The 21,641-nt window shown below is 37.6% G+C and overlaps 1 protein-coding gene across 1 annotated transcript in view; it reads left to right on the forward strand.

Annotated features, from left to right (window-relative positions):
- The window catches only part of CNTNAP4 (contactin associated protein family member 4), a 222,478-nt gene that overhangs the window by 152,569 nt on the left and 48,268 nt on the right, over positions 1–21,641 (forward strand). Inside the window, exons 11-14 of the mRNA XM_006193465.3 lie at positions 4,721–4,827; positions 7,668–7,787; positions 17,201–17,398; positions 21,264–21,420. Coding sequence (XP_006193527.1) covers positions 4,721–4,827; positions 7,668–7,787; positions 17,201–17,398; positions 21,264–21,420 — 582 coding nt within the window. The remainder of the gene's footprint in view (positions 1–4,720; positions 4,828–7,667; positions 7,788–17,200; positions 17,399–21,263; positions 21,421–21,641) is intronic.

Consider the following 21,641-nt stretch of genomic DNA (forward strand, 5'->3'; position numbering starts at 1 on the left):
TAGGCATGGGCAACTATAGCCAAATAATCTTGGCAGTCATGCCTTAATAGCAAGGCTGTTAATCTTTTTTTTTGTATATATATTTTATTGAAGTACAGTCAGTTTACAGTGTTGTGTCAATTTCTGGTGTACAGCACAATGCTTCAGTCATACATGAATATTCATGTATTTGTTTTCATATTCTTTTTCACCGTGAGTTACTGTAAAATATTGAATATAGTTCCCCGTGCTGTACAGCATGAACTTGTTGTTTATCTATTTTAAGGCTGTTAATTGCTGAATTCAGTGGAATGTCATGGCCATTCCAGGTCAAAAAAAACCCAAAAAACATTAAACAGTGTGACAAACTTAGCCCCTATTGTGTAGTAGTACTCAATGTATGTTTTGAATAAATACATAAATCCTGAGTTTTAAAAATAACTCTCTATTTGTATGAAACATTTTAGCAACACAAACACACATCTATTACATCTGAAGACCATTTAGTCTATCAATGTCTGTTGATCCTATTTTGAATGTTAATGGATATTACTATATATATAGAAAAAAGTTATTTTAATCTTATTTAGTAATGGATTAGAAGAACATTATTTCCTCTCCTCGAATATGTGTTTAAATCAATTTGTAGATAAAACAATTCTTTCTATAATGAAAAATGATACGTAAAGGGAGAATTTAGATGACAAACCTCAATTGTCTTGATTTGGGGATTAAATGACAGTGACCTTCACCATAGCTACAGCCACACCACCTCAGGAACCTTACTCCTGATTTTGGAGAAGGTCTGTAGCAAGCCTCCATGGCCAGCTCTCTCGAGGTGGGGCTCACTCGCAGAAGCAGGGAGCCCTTACCCCCAGTAGATAAGAGCTACGAGGGACCAGTGGGGAGGTTCAGTCATTGACACTATGAGTGATAATCATGTTGACCATCACAGATTGCAGAACATTCTTTCAATATGAGTAGATCCACAACCATCCAATATGGGCTTCTCTAAGCCACCATGCTACATGAGGAATCGGTGTAGCCTGCTTTCTGGAGGTAAAATAGAGTCTGATAGAGCACGCAGGAAGAACGTGGGGTGTAGTTCCACACCTTAAAACACTCTTCAGAAATAGCGAGCAAATCATGGATAATTCTTGACTATACATTTTTTTAAAGAAAAATTTTAGGCTAATTACAACCCTAGCAATCTTAAAAATAATAGCAAAAAAAAAAAATCAAAGTAACTTTTGTATTTATATACCTTTTAAATTTCCAAAAGTATCTCTAAACCCATAAAGTATGTATTCATCTATTTTGGTCTTATATGCTGTACCTATTGACGTAGCTTCCAAACATTATTAAATAGAGTTGTTGTTTTTTAAAATCTGTTTACCAGGCTATATTCTAAGCACTTGTCATGAATTAGTACTGAAATTTGTATGTGTGTCAGTGGCTGTGTGTAAGGATGATGTGAGTGTGTGAGGGGTCTGGGAATGCATTCGAATGACCTCACAAGTGTGTGTGGCTATGTAGGGATGGTGTGGCTGAATGGGAGTGTGTGCATATGTGAGTGTGAAGGGTTAATGTGTGAGGACTTGTGTGACTGTGTGTGTGAGGATTTGTGTGAACATGTAAGGAGACTGGATATGTGAGTGAGTTTTTGCATGTATACGTGTGTGAGATTGTGCGATGTCTATGTTCTAAAACTAATTTTAAATAAATAAATTTGTATTTAAATTAATCTTAGAGCCTGTTCTTAAGAGTGTTTGTTTCTTGTCAATATGGAAACAGATGCACAGAGAGGTTGAGTAAGTTGACTAAGATGACAAGGCCAAGAGGCAGAGCCCAGCATCAGATCTAAGCCCCCTGGTTCAGGAAGTCTCCCTGCTTGTCTGCCTGCTGGCTGTACAGCTTCCCTGGGTGCACATCAACATTTATTGTGGTTAATGTTTAATCTGTGTATAATAAACACATAATTTTATGGTTTAATAAATTGCAGTGAAAACAAATAGGAACATTAAAAATATATTTAAAAGTCTGACAGGATCTTAAACAATGTAGTTTTTATTTCCCCTTCGACTGTAACTAAGTTGGATCAAACCTACACATGAAGTTGTGCATACATTTACACATATACCCATTCACACACGTTCTTTACTTACAAACTAATAGTCATGGCACACAGTCTCCCACACACATCTGCACGCTCACGCACTCATTTATCCCAGAGCCCCTCAGCACATACAGTCCTTACACACACACCTCCTCACTCATTCACCCATGCACAGGCCCACTCACACACACACTCTCCCATACCCATAGTTTTGAGGAAGAATATGAGATTTGAATTCAAGTGGTCACCATTTTCCTAGGACCCATTCATATCTAATTTTGTTTAATTTTCCTAAATGCGGTTAGGTTATACAGACTTTTACTTCAGTATTATTAATTTCAGCCAAGTTCTATACTGTGTGAAAGTCTTTTGAAGTTTAAATCAGAATGGACACAAAATCAGGATAAACCAAAATCACACACGTCTCTTCAGTTTTGGGCATGTTGATGTATACATTTCTTTAAGTTCACAAGCAGTGAAAGTTCATATGGAAATGCCTAAGGAAGAGCTTTGGAGGCTGGGAAAAATGGGTTGGTGGATTGTTTTACTTTGTGTTGGAATGACAATCGGGGAGAAAAGTGTAAAAGATAATTGTTTACAACGTTTATAGTGCTTCACTATACATGTCATTTTTCATAGGTTACTTACTAGTAGTCAACCAGAGCTACTATATGATGAATTTAAATAAAATTCACAATCCAGTCTTTGACCCTGTAACTTAAAAATGTGAAAAGTCAAGTCTAACAAGAATCAAGAACAAAATGGTTTCAGTATCTTTCAGTAGCAGATCACATAGAAATACCACATGTATCACAATAATTAAAGATTCATTCTTTAGAATTTTGGTTAACAGTCACTTATACCTGCCCCCCTTTAAAACATGGTCGGAGGACTGTTAAACAATAGCTTGCTCTGTCCTTTTCTTTTCTGATTACCAACTAGGATTGTTTTTGTTTAAACTTTTTAAAAAACTCCCTCTTTCTTCTGTATTATTATTGATTTGAGATGCTCAAAAAATTAAGTACATCTTTAAATATTCTTTGAATATTCTTTGAATGGATTCCTGTGACTCTATAAAAATGCTAAAATGCATATAAACTTAATTGGCATGGAAAGATGCCCATTATTTATTTTTGAATCCTTAAAAAGGAGGTTGTAAAGTAACATGTACTTTATGGTTACCTTTATGAACATAATACATTATACACACTCATATATATGTGTTTCTAGTGGTAATTTTAATATATTGATATTGTTAATTATATTTCTTCTCTATTGTTTCCTAGATTGTTTGGTTTCTGTACAGTGGACACCTAGTTTTTATAATCAGGAAAAATCACTAACGTTATTTTCAGTTAAAATTAGAAAAGACCTGTAAGCAAAACATGCGGTTCCCAGTCTTAGTTTTAATAAAAAGAGGCGGAAGAAACTTCATCAAGAATATATTCTTAAAAAGAAATATATATATATATTCTTGACAAGTTTTTTAATTAATTTTTTTTATTCTGGGGTGAATGAGAGCATTTCAAGCCTTGGTCTCAATATAATTTTCAATTTAAATTCTAAAAAGCATCAATTGTCTGATCAGGGCTATTTGAGTTGGTACCAGAAGCTCTTCAGCTTTTTTGTCCCTAGGGCCTATGTATTTCAATAATTTTCTCACAGTGTTCCAAGCCAAAAGGTATAACTAACAGTTCATTTAAAAAGTGGTTTAGTTCCAAACAAGTTTATAACTGTTTTTGTCCTAACAATTTAGAAATGTTTTGAAAAAATATTATATACCTACTTTTATTTATGTATCTTTTATTATATATCTAAAATTTGAAAAATACTTTATTTTTAATGTGCTGTACAGCCTTTCAGAGCTTGAAATCAGATCAGACGCTGCCACCCTCATTTTTGTTCAGCATGATTTCACATGGTACTTACTTTTTATCAACCACTAAAAATCCAGCTTCTCAAAGATAAGACATCATTAAAAGGAATGTATTATGAGCTAATATTGAAATTGAACTACCTCAGGCTGGGAAGTTGCACAGTGTTTGACAGATGTTGAGTATGCCTGTATTTCTCTTAAAAATTTAAAATATCCTGGGAGCCCCTGTGATTTTGATTCAGCACCCTAGTGTACCCTGACCCACCGCTTGGAATTTGTGTGTCTGTCCTAGACACCTGGATGTGTGCACCAAGTGAATAAAGATGTCTCTCCTTCCCAGTTCCTTCTTCCCTTCCCTAGTCTTTATTCCCTCTTCCTGAAAATATTCAGTGTAGTAAATCAATATGATTAAATGTTGTTATTTTATGTAAACTATTGATAATTCTGGCAACATATTGAATTAGTGTTGTGTCACTTAGGGAAAAGAAAGGGCCTTGGTATAGTAGGAGATGTTGGAAATTCAGCCACAAGTACCTGAGAATTGGTTGAAATCTGATGAATTTATTGACCTAACATTTAGTCCCGTGATTTAGGTACCATAAACGACAGTGGGAATAACCATTTGTCATGCTCTGTCTACTCTTTATGTTACTGTTGACATTCTTCTTTCTCATGATTGTATATAAATTATCGATACTTTAGGATATCTCAAAATGAATAGTAGTAATTGTATCTGCACCTTCTTTTAGGTGTTTGCCCAACTATTGTGAACACGGCGGCGAATGCTCCCAGTCCTGGGACACCTTTCACTGCAACTGTGCAAACACTGGTTACACGGGAGCTACTTGCCACAACTGTAAGCCAAACACACCTGCTTGTTCTTGCCTCTGTTCTGATTCCCTTGTTTCATTTCTTTTTTCTTTGCTGTGTGTGGCTGTGCCCATGTGTGTGCTGCCACATACTGGGATGTACAACCCCGAATCTTAGCATTCAGTTGGTCTCTAGTTTATTTTTAATCCACATCTCTTTTCATAATGTAGTCAAGGTAGCTTATAGAAATGCCTAATATAAAATGAGATGGAAAAGAGTAAGGGAGCTGGCAAAAGGACAAGACATATAGAAAACAGAGGTATCTAAGGACAGACATAAAATACAGTGCAGAATAGGTAATCTTTAAATTCTCTCACAACCCCATTAATAAGGATGCTGAGGATAAGGATGGCAGATATGGTCTTAATCATGATAGTTAATTTTACTGAGTATTTTCTGAATGCCGGGTATTATGCTAGTGTTCTACATGTCCCAGCTCACTCAGGTCGGTGACCACCTTGGTAGGTGGGTGTAGTTACTGCCCCTAGTTTATTCCTGAGGGAGCAGCGATGAAGCACCTCGCCCAAAGCTCCTGAAATAGTTGAGGCCGAGCGAGAACGTGAACACTTGCCATTGTGCTCCAGACAAGGAGGCGTCGCAGCCAGTGCTCTTCTCTTGTGTTAGAAGCCATGCATGTTTTCTGATGGAATGCTTGCATGTGTTGCAGGCGCGTGTCATTTTTCTGGCCCGTTTGTTCAGGACACAGGCTGCAGAGACCCAGGGCTCATTTTCCCTCCCGTTTTTCATGTTATTGCTGCCATTGCTGGGCAGCTTAGCTTCTGGTACTGCTGCCTGTAGCCTTTACTTACGGGCAAGGGTGTTAGGTGCAGTCGTCAGCCTCACCACTCTCGTCTCTGCAACCCACACTGCTTTGTCCTCCTGCCAGCGTGGAGGTCAGAATCCTGGGCCCCCTAGCCCCAGAGGCTCCACAGAGGGACCCTCAGGACCCTCAGGAGCCCTGAGCCGAAGCAGCTCCGAGCCCTGCCCTTAACAGCCGGTCCTTCCCCCCCCGCCCCCCCGCCGTCAACTTGTGTGGGTTAGAGTGCCTGCTATCCCTGAAGCCAGGGCCAAGCCACTTGTCCCAGGTCACCGGTAGCAGAGACACAATGTAGTTTAATTTTTCATGTCCTCCATCATCCCAATTACAGTAACTAACTCAAAACATAAAGCGAACTGAATATGTTTTAATTGGCTGATTGCTTATTTTCAACTGTTATCAGTAACTGAGTCTAAATGTAAGCACAAACTGCTCTGAGCAAATAAATCAATAAAGTATTGTCATCTGTGGCCCACAACTTGATCCAATCATTGAGTTAATTTATTAGGTTCTTGGGCAGGCAGTCTAAAGGGAGGGGAAGGGTTTTTGCCAGTGACCATTCTGAGAAATGGCGCCAGGAGGACAAACTGGATTATAGTGAAGCCAGCCCTATCATTAGCTTGAGTGGAGGGAGGGACAGGGACGGGGTCTTTTAAAAGGTTTTATTAGAAAATAACATGTTAAACAGTCATATTATAAAAAGTCAAGCAATCCACATGAAGCAAATGTGCTCCCAGTTACCCTCCTGTAATCATGTGTCCTCAGTAATACCAGCCCTCACTGCAAAGTTATGTGCGTATCCCACCTGCCTCTTCCAAGGAATTTATGAACATACGTATGTGCATATAGAAATACAAAAATTCATTTTCACATGCCCACTTCACTGCACAAAATACAAATGTGACTAGGAAACAATCCATCTTATATTTCTGTCTACATGATATACAATAGGAACAAAATAAAACCAAGAAATTGTGGAGTAAAGAAGTAAGTTTGTATGACTATCTGAAATTTCTGTAACACAGAGCAAATTAATTACATTATTGTATATTGTCTAAAAACTCATTAACGTAATTTTCAAAATATAGAATAAATCAGGGAAGGACATTCAGGGATGGTTTATTTCTCATTTCACAAAATAAAAGCTTGATGAAAATCAGTACATTGGCCAAGTGTTCGGTGAGATGACTGCATCATATTCAGTTGTTAATATCAAATCTTGTACATGGCAAATATATAATTGTATAATTAAAAACATCCAATTATGGATCAAAACATTTTTAGACCACTTGAGGGCATATTTCATATAAATATTTCTTCTGCTTTGAATTTTAATTATCTTAAATTCTCATTACAGAGCATTAGAGAAAGTTTCTTCTGTAAATTACTTTTTAAATTATTGACGAGGAGCTTTGTAAGTCATATTTGTTTAATGAAAAAAGGATTTTTATCTATAGATAATTTTATGTGAGAAAGGAGAATAGTTACAGCATATTTAAAACCTTTTTATTGCATAATTATTGGATAACAGCAGATTATTTAAGGAGATTACACTATTATGCTTCAGATGTTGGGTTATTACAAGTTGATACTAGGATTAGAACCAAAATGGTTGTCAAAAGATCCATTTGGATGGATGTCCAGAATGGATGTCACATTATACTTACAGGGATCTTAACGTTTAAAACACATACGTTCTCTTTTGCTGTTCTGCCTGGTGTAAACAGAAGCTAAATTGTCATTTTGACTGAGTAATCTCATATTCCCTTAGTGATAAAAAGAAATGCCATAAAGCACAATCTCATTCTTCCTTTTTTCTATCTAACCTTCTTTCATCCATATTAATTTTTTTTAATGAGTTTTATTTTAAAGTATGTGCTACTGTTTCCCCTGGTCAGTAATGTACATATTAAATTTCAAGATAGAGTATTTTATGTCCAAATTAAAATTTAAGATATTAATTTTATACTATTTCATTTGCAATGATCCCCCCCCCTTTTTTTTTACAGCTATCTATGAGCAGTCATGTGAAGCCTATAAGCATAAAGGAAATACTTCAGGATTTTACTATGTAGATGCAGATGGAAGTGGGCCCCTGGAACCATTTCTTCTATATTGCAATATGACTGGTGAGTTAATCAACTTTCATTTCATAGTTAAATTGGCATGAATGCTTTAAGCACACAAAATTAAAATGAAACAAGTAAAAAGTTGACCTAATTTGCTACTTGATTAAAATGTATATTGTTCAGTAGAAGAACCTAAGGTAAATCTTTAAAAGTTTAATGATAATGATTTAAAATATCTTAAGTTTCCATGCATGTGGTATCTGTGTAGAACATCTAATAATAAATGTATCATATTAAGTCCTAAAACAAAAAGGATAGATTCTGTTCCTCTGAGAAGATTGATACATACCATATGATTTCACTTATATGTAGAATGTAAAACACAAAACAAATGAACAAGCATAACAAAACATTAACAGACTCATAGATACAGGGAACAAACAGGTGGTTGCCAGTGAGGAGGGGAGTGAAGGGATGAAAAGAAAAAATGATGTAACCACATGTGGTACTGAATACTAGTTAGCTTGATTATGGTGATCATTTCACAGTGTATATTTATATGAAACCATCATATTGTATACTTTAAATATGTACAATTTTTGTCAATACAAATAAAGCTGAAAAATATTTTAAATAATAACAGAAAAAAGATTGATACAGTTGAAAGCTTTGCAAAATACTCTTTATATTGGGGTAAACATGAATTTTATTCTTGAATTCTTTACTTACATAAAGTTAAATAGGAATTAATAGTCGTGGAATATGTGCTTAATTAAATTCAACATTCATTCATGATAAAGAGAAAATGAAAACTCAGTAAATTACCAATAGAAGGAAATTTCCTTAATTTTGTTAAAGAGCACCCACAAAAACCTACAGCATATATCATGGTTTATTGTGAAATATTGAGAACTTTGCACCTGTTAACAACATGCACACAAGGATGCCTGCTGTTACTACTCTGTTCACCATTGTGTCGGAGGTCCTAGCCAGTGCAGTAATGCAAGAGAAAGAAAGATGTACTGGAAAGGAAGAACTGTGACTCTCATTATCTGTAGATGACCAGGTTATGTATTGAGACTACTCTCAACAATCTACATTAGCTATTAAAATTTAGCATGATCGCTAGATATTGAGTTAACATAAAAATTAATTTCATTTCTGTTTATTAGTAATAAGCAGTTAAAATGAAATTTTAAAGGATTCTATTTTTAGTAGCATCAAAAATCTCAAACACATGGTAATAAATCTAAAGAAAGATGTATATAGCTTTTACACAGACAAGTATAAAATACTCTTGAGATAAATTAAATCCTAGATAAATGGAAAAATATAAAACTTTCATTGATTAGTAAACTCAATATGGTGGTATAGATGTCAGTTCTTCCCAACTAGGTACTGGGCAAACCTTAATTAAAATTCTAGCAGGGTTTTTATTGGTTGGTGTAATTGTTTTGGTGAAAATTGGCAAGCAGATTCTAAAATTTATCTACAAATCTGAAGCGACAAGAAGAACCATTTCAATCTTAAAGAATAAAGTTGGAGGACTCAACTCTACCAGATAAAAAATAGACATTCCACTGATAGGCTAAGTAAAACAGTGTGTGATTGGCACAAGGATAAACAAATAAACCAATGAGACAAAATAGAGAATCTATAAATAGACTCCCTCATATATGGATAGTCAATTCATTGCAAAGGTGGCACTGATGCTAAGGAACAGTTACAGTTAAGGAACAGTACAACCAGTGGTGCTGGGGAAGTTGTATGTAAATAATGTAAAAAGGAATCTGGTTCCCTTCATCATCAAACACAAATGGATTCTAGGTGAACTATGCTGTGCAGTGTGGTAGCCACTAGCAATAACTTCCTATTTAGATTCAAATTTAATTAAAAGCAGTTAATAAAACTAAGTGAATTGAAACAAATTTTACAAATTTAAATTAATTCATTAAAATAAGATTAAATTAAAAATCAGTTCCTCGGTCTTATTAGCCACATTTTAACTCAATAACCACCTATTCCATCATTGCAAAACTTTACATTGGATAGGACTGTGTTAGGAAGTCAACATTTTATGGAGCAAAATAAATAGAAAAAAAGGAAATATTAGGCAGAGTCGTGGGTCCTTCTAACATGTAAGGCATATGGTTTTTACTCTGAATGAGATGAGAAACCACTGGAGAGTTTTAAGCAGTGGTGGCTGCAATCTGCCTTCCTTTAACAGGATCAAGATGGCTCATGTGTTGGGAAATGCCTATCTCAGAGCAGGGGTAGAAAGGAGTTAGAAGACATATACATATATATTTATGTACATACCAAATATGTACATCCATATAGATAAAATGTAAATGTATACATATTTGTATAATAGGAGTTAGGAAACCTGTTTGGAGACCAAGTTCAGGTCATGCAAGAGCTGATGGTGGTGACTTGCACTGGATGACAGCAATGTAGATGGTGGATGGAGATTCCATTTTCTCATTGAATATGTGTTAGGCATGAGAAAACAAAAGCAACCAAAAAATAATACCACATTTTTGGCTTGGCCAGCTGGAGTGACTGAGTTGCCATCATTGGAGATGTGGTCAGAAAAGGTTTGAAGGGAAAGATCAGGAACTCACTTTTACACATTTTGAGTTGGAGATGTCTGTTCCACATTCCAATAAGATACTGAGAAGGCAGCTGAATATGGGAGCAACAGTTCCTTTGTATTAATGTGAAAATCTGAAAACTGCAGGGTAGTGGTAAAACCTTGGCCACAGATATTTAGGAAAATGACCAGAGAAGGTGTCTAGAGATTTTTTAGATAACACAACCAGGCAGGAGCATCACTGAGGTCCCTGCCTATCTTGGTCTGTTTGGGCTCCTGTAGCGAAATACCACAAGGATGTCCAAGATCATGGCACCTGCATTGTCAGCATTGTAACCTCTCTTCCAGGTTACAGACTTCCGGTATCCTCACATGGTAGAGGAAGCTCTAAGGGGCTTCTTTTATAAGAGCACTAAGCCGAGTCATGAGGGCTCCACCCTCTTGACATTAGCTCCACCCTCTAGACATAATCATCTCCCAGAGGTGCCAACTAGTGCCATTACCTTTGGGGGTTAGTGCTTCAACGTATGAATTTTGCTGGGGGACACAAACTTCAGACCACAGCACTGCCCCCTAATATGCCAAAGCAGCCTGAGACAGCTGCTGATCCCGCCGTGTTTATCCACTCAGTGAACCTCCCCAGTCTGCACAGTACAGATCTCAGGCCACACCCTGAGTCAGAAGGGTTGGGGTGAGACAGTAAAATCAGTATTTTTAAAAATCTTCTCAACTGATTCTTCTGTGTATCCAGGGTTGGGAATTGCTGTTTTAAACCTGTGGTTCCCAAACTTTGGAGAACTCCCTGCTCTACTATCTGGGAATTAAACATAATAAGAGTGAAAAGGCTTCACAGAAAGAAAAGGAAAAGTTTCTGAATGAAAGACATGAATTCAAGTGTCAAGTGACTTTGTGATGGTTCTTGTTTGTGTAACTTGGGTTGTGAGTGAGATTTAACAGTCTTATCACTGCATCCCTGTGAATCCTGCGTTCCCACAAAAGCATCCTGAACTCTTTACATGCACATGCTTTATGGAGTTTTGATTCTGTGAATCAGATACGTCTAAGTTGATAAGTATCTGTAATCTTTAAAGCTTTAAGGAACACCCGTTGTCCCCACTCCTTCCCCACACACAATTCTCGTTATCTGTGATAGTCCCGTTCTGTAAAGTAACCACAGACACTGAATTGGCGAATACTGGACCATCACTTCCCGGGGAAATACAGTAAGGTTAGGTTCCTGTGAGCCTCTGGTCACAATATTCTCATCAGCCAATCAATACATTACCTTGTTTCACTTGTATTTCAGGTCAGAGACACTTTATTTAATGCATATTGTTGATTCATTAACATTGAACTCACAACCAGCAGCACTATAACTCATACCTGAAGGAAGCTTATCTCACACGTGTTTTCTCGCAAGACACACCGCAGCCTTCTTGTGCTTAGAGCGCTTCAGCACTGCACTTGGAGGCCATTATAAACAGTGACATCACCAAGCGCAATGATCAAGGGACTAAATGACCACAAATGGGGTATGTGTTTACAGAATGAAATCTGAAACAAGGAGATAGAACGTTTCTTTGCTCAGCTTTAGCTGGGCAACTGAAGTTCGTATCAGGCCACTCAGTTTTTAGCTGCTTTTTGTCTGCAGACATATGAGAGTGCCTCAAGTATTGATTTTGGGGTTACAAATAAATTTTAGTGAGTAGGCAAAATCACAAATAATGAGGATCTGCAAATAATGAGGACTGACCATATACACATACATGCCTGTATTACGTTTATTATGCATAATAACTCGGTAATTTATAGGCATTTTTCATTACCATCTAAATGATTAGGAAATTATCAATTTCATTTTATTGAATGAGTTATTTCATTTCTATTAAATCAGCATTTACCTCATCATATTACATTACTAATTAATGTGTCTTGTTTTAGTCACCTGAGTCTCACTTCAACTTCACAGTTCAAAGAAGTACATTTATATATGGACACACACAGAGGTCAAAGATGTTTTAGCAAAATTATCAAGAAGTATTGATGAAAAAGAGGACATTGCACAACTTAAAGCCATTTGAAAAGCATCTGTGGAGGACAGAAACAGCAGAGTGTCTTTGGAAGCTCTGGAGTATTGAAATATATTCAAACAAAAGTGACAGTCCCAGAATGTAACAGTCCAGTGAGAAGTACGTGCTACAACTTGCAACATTCCTTACTGGTCTGATTTTGCAAACGAGGAAACCAAGACTCAGGGAGGTTCAGGGAAGCAGGCTGAGGAATATCATTAGGGATAGATCAAGACCTAAAACCCTGGTCTCTTCTCCCAGCCTGAAAATGTTTCCTCTAGAAAAGGCTATTCTATCAATGTCTCATCGCTTGTAGCCAGTAACATATTCTCAACGTACAGCTATCAGGTATGCCAATCATGAAGCCGAGGCAAAATGCCGAACCGGCAGCTTGCAGACGCAGTAACATAAAGAACAAAACAGTTCTTAGCCTAGAATTACTGTGCAATAGATGATTTCACGTGGATTTAAGCATCTTTAGGCATTACAAGTTAAAGATAAAAAGAAAATCTCTTTTGAATGGGTAATTTCCTAAACTGTGTTAAAGGCTGCAACTTCTTTCTAAACAGAGTATTCTAAACGTAACTTTAAAACAATTAGGATAATACGAATCCCAGTGGTTGTCCTTGTTGAAATGTACAGAGCTTTTTTCTTCTTCACAAAAACCATTGCTTTTACTATAATGAAATAATTTTGTGTTCAAGAAATGTTTCATTATCAAACATTGCACTGTAAGGACAGGGGGTTTCATCAGGGAGAAACTGATGAGAGCTACAGCGGTGGCTTTCTAACCATTGTGAAAATGATAATTCTGTGGCTTAAAGTCATATTTTTCTGCTGCACCACTGCCAAGACTCCTGGACGTAGTTTCACTGCCTCAGTAAGTTGAGAGACCAAGGCCTGGGTCTCTGCTCTATTAAATACAGGCTCTCAGGGGATTCTGAGATAGGGGTTCCTGAGACCCTTACGTGAGAAGGCTAGAGAGCGTAAAACTTGTAATAGCAAACATATTTTTACTTTGGGGATTTCAATAATAAAGATCTTCTTAAGAGCTACAAGAGTTCATAACTAGCTATCCTTGTTCAGACGCAGCCTTGTTTACATCAAGTTTTGCTCCAGGAAGCTAGCTGTGCTTTCGTCTCCCAGCTTGCCTCAGCACAGCGCTTCCTACCTGCCCTGACAGTCTTTATCACATCTATCTATCACCTGCAGCTATTAATCCTGAAGGAACAGGCACTCTGCAACTGTGTTGCTTAAACAGCATGTTTTTCTTTATACTGTTACCACACTGAAAAATAGCAGTTGGCCCAGGATAAATCAAGTTCTTAATTACCCAGTTGCTTTACATACAATCTCTGTATTAGGAATCACTTCAGGGAGAGACACAGGTCAACCGAAACTGCTTTTTAGTATATTTATTAATTTCATAGATTTTTCTGCTATCTCTTCTAACTCATTTCCCTGTGTTTCCTTATCTTAACAACTCTCTTTGCACTTGGTAAAAGATAATTTGCAAAAAATAAAATCGTGACTCTTACATGCATATAAAAATAAAAGCTAAAAAACATGTCTTGAAGATCTTCTTTAATGTTTCACCTTATTAATGAGGAAACCGATAAGATGTTATAACCAGTTCGAAGGAGATCCAAAGAACAGATATGTCTGTATCTCAGTAATATTGAAATGACTGTGCCAGTGGAGGCAAAACTGGCTTCTTCCATAGTGAAGGAACTCAGCTGACCTCCCCCAGCTAGAATTTGCTTGTCTGTAGACAAGAATTGTTTGTTGTAAGGAAACAATGCCTTGCTTGTTAAGCAAAAAAAAAAAAAAATCAGAGGCCTGTGTTAAAGGATAATTTAATGTAAATACGTCTTAGAAGTTAGAGATGGTGGATTTCTCTGGAGAGATTTAAAGGCTTATCTTCCCCCAGATGCATTCTAGGAGTGACAAAAACCTAAGGAAGGACTTGCCCATCCTCTGCTCAGAGGAGATTTGTTGCATTCCAGGGCCAGAGTTTCTCTCTCGCTCTTCGGAGGAGAGATGTCCCAGCCGTCCTGTGTAAGTTGGGAATCCCTCTCGCGGTGCAGCTACAGCGTGCACAGGTGCATCTGGCACTCACTGTATCTAGACAGTTAGATACAGATACATAGATATAATTTGTATAAGAGGCAAGATAACTTGTTAGCTTGCAAGTGGGGTAACCCTCATAACCTTCACAGTTTTAGCCTTAACATTATTTTGTGTTTGCATCAGGTACCTACCATTTACAGAGTTCTGTAACAGCTAAAAGACAATGAAAATCTCAGAGCCACCATAGAATCACAACCAGATAACCTGGAAGTCTATGCTCTAGTCCGGACACTGCTTTAATTTTTATTCATTCACTTGTTTATTCCTTCAGTAACTCATGTCTTCTGTGTGTTGTGCCAAGCCCCCACGCTACATGCTGGAAGTTAGCAAATCAGAACCTATCACTCTTCTAATAGAGTTTACAGACCAGTGGAAAAAACTGATAAAATATATCACAAAGTATTGAATTAGGAATTGTGAAGTCTATGTTTTTTACAGTTGTAATTTCTAAATAGGTGTTTGTAGAAACATCAGATAACATGATGATGTCTGAAACAACAGTAAAGACGCCCTAGGTTAATAGTCTGCAGAGGCTCCCCTGTTAGTAAAGCACATGAGATGTGGAGCGTGGCTGCCGGGCCCTCATTTCCATTGCTCAGAATCTGCTGTGATGATTTCCTTGTCTCCACTTCGCCCTGCACAGCTGAATTATCTAGTAAGAGAGGCATCCATGTAACTTCATCCTCTGTAGCACTTTTTATTAGAAAATGAAATCACTTAACAGGAACTATCATAATATGGAAATTTTAGAATTTCAGAAGGAAACGTTTCTATGAGCTGCCCTTTAAGCGCTGTCGTGCACCATGGCCTTGGATTTCTTACAACACCTTAAAAGACCTCAAAAGAACACAGTGTGTTCATGGTGACCCAGCGGATGCTAAACAACACAGAGATCCCTCTCAGGGTGACCCAGAAGGGAGAGAGACAAAGGCTTCAAGTCGGTTTATTGTCCTGCTCTTTTGGCAGCTACTCAGCCAGAGGTGAGCGGCTTCCTGCACGCCATTGATTCACCGCAGGAAAAGATGAATCGTTCTGCTGCATAATAAAGGCAGAGTCCAACAGATGCTAGGTTAATGGGTTTGCCTGCTTGATAATCTTAAATTTCTACTAGCCAAGGTTGTGTAGGTAAAGTGATAGAATTTCAGACCTACTATATTGCCTCCTATGTTCTGCCTTTTTTTTTTTTTTTTCATATTTGGAAATGGAGGCTGATTCTGTGTGACTTTCATAAGGGCACAGACCCACACCAGATCTGCAGCTCAGGTCTCCTGATAATCTCTACTGTGTACTGCTGCCTGGCCATCCGTAATTAATTTCATTAGCTTATATATCATGTCCTCTTTAAGGAAACTAATTTGCTGATAAAGTTCTTGGGGGAGCTGAAATGCATGGTGGAAGTAAAAGTAACAGCTATTGTTTCAGAGAAAAATAATGATCCACGTGTGGAAGGCAATAAGGCTGTCAAATTTGCCTCCTGCCTCATTTATTTCGCAGGCCTCTCTATTCAAAATTCTGTTGACCAAGAAAGAGAGGGGTGGGGGTGGGAGTGAAATTTCTTATCTTGTTCTGATTGTTCATCCATGTGAACATATTAGCTAAAAAGAGGGGGTAGGATTTCTACCTACTGTTTTCCTCCTATTTGGAATATTCCTTTGTAATACAGAAGAGTTATGTGCCTTAACAGCACATATATAGCAGAGCTTTGACAACTTCCAATCTGTTTCTCACCTATTAAATCAGAGGCTTTTTGATTAATCTTTTCTTGGGCCTGCATCTATCACAGTGAATATAATATGAAGTCTATAGCTGGGGAAGTTGAAGGATAGATACAATATGCCTATCTTCTGTTACAAACCTTGTAGGATTTTTATTTCATCGAAATAATTTTGGTAATCAGTATGATGGAAATGTTTACAGACGTTCAGGTGCCAATAGCGATATCTCTAGGACATACTCTGAGATATTTTATTTTCTGTGTTAGTTGAGTTGCTGATGCTGTGTTCATAAGAGTATAGGCAGATGACATGATACCAAAATGAATGCTTCAAATTTGACTTAAAAGGAAATAGATGTACACTCATAATTAAAAGTTGTCTGAAGAGAGATCTACACAGGCCATAAAATTTGACTTTCTTTTTGCTGGCAGTATGAATGACCTCTAAGACTAGAAAAGTTATTGCTTACACTATGTAATTTAAAATATTTTACAAATTCAAAGATGCATTTTATTCATATTGTAACATCTCTGAATTCAGAGTGTGTCAACAACCAACAATGTTTTACAGTTTTAATAGGCAGCATTATTTTCTTTTCTAGAAGAAAAATAATGACGCATCTTTTAAGAGTTGAATGTCAGATTTAATGAAATGTACCACAAATTTTAATAATCCGTTTTCTTAATATTTTTCACCATGAATATATTTTCTGGCTGAATTATATGAAAAAGTAGAATAAAATCACTGCAAATGCATGGCAGTCATATACATGTCAGGGAAAAGAATCATTTTACTATAATGTAAAAATTTTAAGAATCCATTTGTGTTGATTCTACCTCTCAGAGAGGTTTGATTACTAGGAAACTTTGACTCCAATAAAAGGTGATTTTGATTTTCTTTATTTATTTTAACTTTTGCAGACTAGTGATGGTCTCCTCTCTTTCTTCCCCCATTTCTGCATACAAGAAACTGCGTGGACCATCATACAGCACAACGGCTCTGACGTTACAAGAGTCCGAAATACCAGTCCAGAGAACCCGTACGCTGGGTTTTTCCAGTATGTGGCCAGCATGGAGCAACTCCAGGCCGCAATTAACCGTGCGGAGCACTGCGAACAGGAGCTGACCTACTACTGCAAGAAGTCACGGCTTGTAAATAAGCAAGGTAAATAAATTGGGGCCCTTGCCCCCCTACACATGTTACATGGTGCGCTTTACTTAACCAGCCCCTGCGGAGCTGAATTCTGCCGAGGCGGTGGCATGTGGCCGCCAAGGGTGTGTGCCCCCTGTGTATTCAGCAGACATGCTACAGTCTGGAAGTCACAGAGATGCTATTGCTGGAAGAAAAGAGCAAGGTCAGTTTGCACTGAGCTTTGTTCCAAATCTTGATTGTCTTTGGAGTCTCTCCCTGGCCTTAATCAGAGAGCTGAGCCGACAAGAGCTTCATTCTGATACTCGATGAATGCACAGGGTCGATCCCTTGTAAAGGGCAAGTGACATGTACCATTTGTTTTCTCATGGAAAAGAGCTAATAAAAATATGACTTTGTTGTCTGAAAATGACTATTCTGTGTGGCTCTTTTTTCATGGATTGTTGACAGCTACCCTCTGGGTAGAACTGAAAATTAGAACAGGCTGCTGGAAACACAGGTTTTTTTTTCAGTAGCTCAAGTAGGAACCAGAAAACTATCTTTAACTCTTTCTTTTGTTCCACTTTTAATAACCAGTATTCTCCTCAGTGAGGATTCTGGCATTGTGTTTTCTCCCTGCTGAACGTCTCATCATGTGAGGACATCTCGAGGCCCTCACACAGGCCTCACTGACCTAATTCATGGAGTTACTCCCACTGGCCTCTCGGTTTGCTGTCTGCTAGTGTCTCCTAACCACCCATATTTAATCCAAAGTATGAATCTTTGTGAAGAGAATTCATCTTTAAGAAGCACTGCTTCTGTCATGACCCCTTCCTCTTTAAGGAGCTCCAGGGCCTCCCTCACTCCTATCTGTCCAGGACAGACTCTTCTGTCTGGACACCTCAACAGGACCCACCTGCTTATGAACCATCGTGTGTCTCCCAATACACTTTTCTAGCAGCAGTATTTATTTAGGTGTTTCTTTCGGAAGTCAGAGAAGATTCTAAGACATCTGCACAATAAAGCCACTTCATTCACTCCCATTTGTTGTCTTGAACAAGGTTGGAGGTCCAGATAGAGTGACGAGAACTTGAAAAGGAAATGTGTTTCCTGTGTGACAGCATATGTTGTATCAGTCATACAGAAACATTCTGAGCCCTTGGTATGACCTTTGAACCTTCAGTCTCCTATTGACTCTCCACCCGCTTGATTCAGTCTGATGGTTTTCTCCCTGATGCTTGCGCTCCACTCCTCCTCCTCCTCTTCCTCTTTCTTCCTCTTTTTCAGAATGTCCTCATTTAGCCTCTTACCTCCTAACTCCTCCCATCTCACTGATCTCCCCTCAAATCTTATCCCCCTGAAGCCTTAATCCCACCTGAGACTGACCAGCAGAGAATTGTGCAAAGTGCACAGGATTTAGAGGTTAGAAGAGATCTCAGTTCGGGTTCCAGGTCTCTTGTTGATCAGGCACAGGACTTGGGTGGATGAATATTTCTGTCTTTGTTTTCTTTTCACCGAATTGGGATTTATCCTGCCAGCCTGGGGCAGGGCGTGGTCATGACTGGGTGACAGTACATACGAAGTGAGCCCCTCTCTTCCTGGCTTTCCGGTGCATCATGGCCATGGTGAACATACCAGTTTAGTAGTCAGCTAATTGTTCATTGCTGCTGCATATTTGTCTTGGGATCTAAAATAAATAATTAAATAAATAGGTAAGCAAATACAGAAGTGTATTTTAAGAAGAATGAGAAACCATCACTATAGAAGGGCACATGAATGTGATGTAAAATGAACTGAGTTGCTTAACTAGAGAAGAAAGACAAAAGGAAAGACGATCATCAGTCACAACTGAGCCAAAGTCTAAAAGAACCAGAAAACAAAATCCCCAAAGATGTTAGTAAGCAAGCTCCACACAAGGTACAGGGGGCGCATAGGATGTGAAGGAGGTCCCTCTACCTTCATGGCCAGTGGTGCCCCTGCGTCTCTCTGTTAAGGCTCCCCAGGTGTTCAGTCAGGCTTGAGATCCACTAGTGAAGAAAACAGTAAACTCTAGAAGGCTGTAGAAAAGGGGATGATGATAACTGTTAAACACACCAATTTTCCTCAGGTCCATGACCCTAGAAGTCATACAGAAAAGATTTGAGGTGGAAAAGAGAGAACAATGTGGATTTTTGAAGTCACTCGAAATATATATATATATATATATATATATACGGGGACGATCAGGAAGGTGGTGTCAGACAAGTTAAATCTTCAGTTTCAGATCTTGAAAATATAGCAGCTTCAAGTAACAATGGTGTCATAATTGTGGATAAAGTGAAATGTATATGAAAATATGTTTCCAGCAGGCTGTCATTCTGCAACTCAGCACACTGGAAGGAGGATCAGTGTGAATGCTCAAGCCATTTGGAATTTTAACTGTGGGACTTGGAATGATGTACTATGATATCTGATATTTCATCATTTTAATTTTCAACTTCAAACATTTCTCATGATTTTAATTCTTTCTTATACTTTTGTAAGTTCTTTAGGACACTTCAAAAAGTCTTGAAGGAAACCAAAGGTATTTGGTATTTTTAAAATATTCAGTAGTTTCTATTTTATAGGAAAGTTAACAAATTTAGATGTGAAAATATTATTCAATATTTAGGAATAGTGATTTACTTTTTAAAATCTATGAACACATAATACTTTAAGCAATATGTTAAAATAGATCTATTAAATATTTCAAGTAGATTTTGCCTTCAATTAAGTTAATCATGCAATTGAAAAATGAAGATTCTGGATATTAATTAATGCATACGCAAGCTTCCAATAACTCCTTGTTTTCTCAGCATGGCATGGACAGGAATTTATAGTAACACAGGGAGAAAGGTGTTCTGCATTAGCATTGGTCTGATCTAATAGTAAGTTTTTATGAGCATTGACATCTGTAAGGGAGAAATTAGTAAAAGCAGGGCTGATGGCAACAACTTAGAGTTGAAAGGTCAATGGAAAAATGATCAGGCGCCTTTGGGGAGCTGATAGATTTGATGTCACCCTCTTCTCATTCCCTGATTCTCAAATGACTATGATTTTTCCTCTCTAACTTGTTTTTCCCTGAGACAGACTGCCTACATGCCACATCTAAATGTTCTGTCTGTTCTTTGCTCTGGTTCCTTGGCATCAATGTGTAGTCTCAGCTCTTTGATTGAACTGGTAGCTGAACATTCATTGGAGAAAGAGATGCATTTGGTTCGGGGTGACCTTGTTTTTGAGTGTAGTATTTGCTTTGGGCATAGAGTCTGTCAGTGTTATTTCTGCAGTCTCCAAGTAAGTAGCCAAGACAGCAAAAGGAAGGAAAAGCACATACTTCCAAATAGATCTTAAATCATAACAGGGGAGAGCCATACCATGCCGATGTGTAATAAACAGCTAGTCTACTTTTGGCCAATAAATACTTTGAGATAAATCACTGACTTCATGTAGCACTTCATAATGTTTTAATGGGCATTTCATGATCTCAAATCAGTTTTGTTTCTGATAGGCTAATCACTGTGGTTTGTGATTTGATGCCTTCTTGTTTCAAAAAAGTATTTTTAAGGAAATTGCATATGTGAACTGCTCTCAATACATTTTTTTTTTTTACTATTATGACTGAATTAAGTAGGAACTGCTGGTTTCTTTTCTACTCAAAGAAAAATATATCAATCATTTAAGCTTAAATAATGAAATACTTTTTTAAAAGCTTTCTTAAGGGAATACCATCATTTACAGTGTTTGGAATATTACGACATCAAATCAGATCTTTCTCTTTCTCCTTTTATCCTTTTTAACGGTTTGGGAAGAAAGGGAATTATACTGGGATGGAAGGCAGTGGGGTGTGAATGGGACATCACACTTCTCGCCTTTGTCTTTTCAGATGGAAGCCCTCTGAGCTGGTGGGTTGGAAGAACCAATGAAACACAGACTTATTGGGGAGGTTCTTTGCCTGATCTTCAAAAATGTACTTGTGGATTAGACGGGAGCTGCATTGATTCTCAGTATTACTGCAACTGTGATGCTGACCGGAACGAATGGTGATTTCCATATGATTTCCTTATGCAAATGCAGTTTATTTTTTTTAAATGAATCCCTCAAAATATATATAGCTAGGCAAACACTGAACAAGTTAGTACAGAGAAGAAATTAGATTAAAGTATGTTTTGATGAAATGTGTTACAGTCAGTCTAATTCTAAATGTTAAGATCACTGTTTTTTTATTTGAATTTTTTGGTAATGGACGATTAGTCATGCACCT

Source organism: Camelus ferus, chromosome 9, assembly GCF_009834535.1.
Source record: "Camelus ferus isolate YT-003-E chromosome 9, BCGSAC_Cfer_1.0, whole genome shotgun sequence".
NCBI lineage: Eukaryota > Metazoa > Chordata > Mammalia > Artiodactyla > Camelidae > Camelus > Camelus ferus.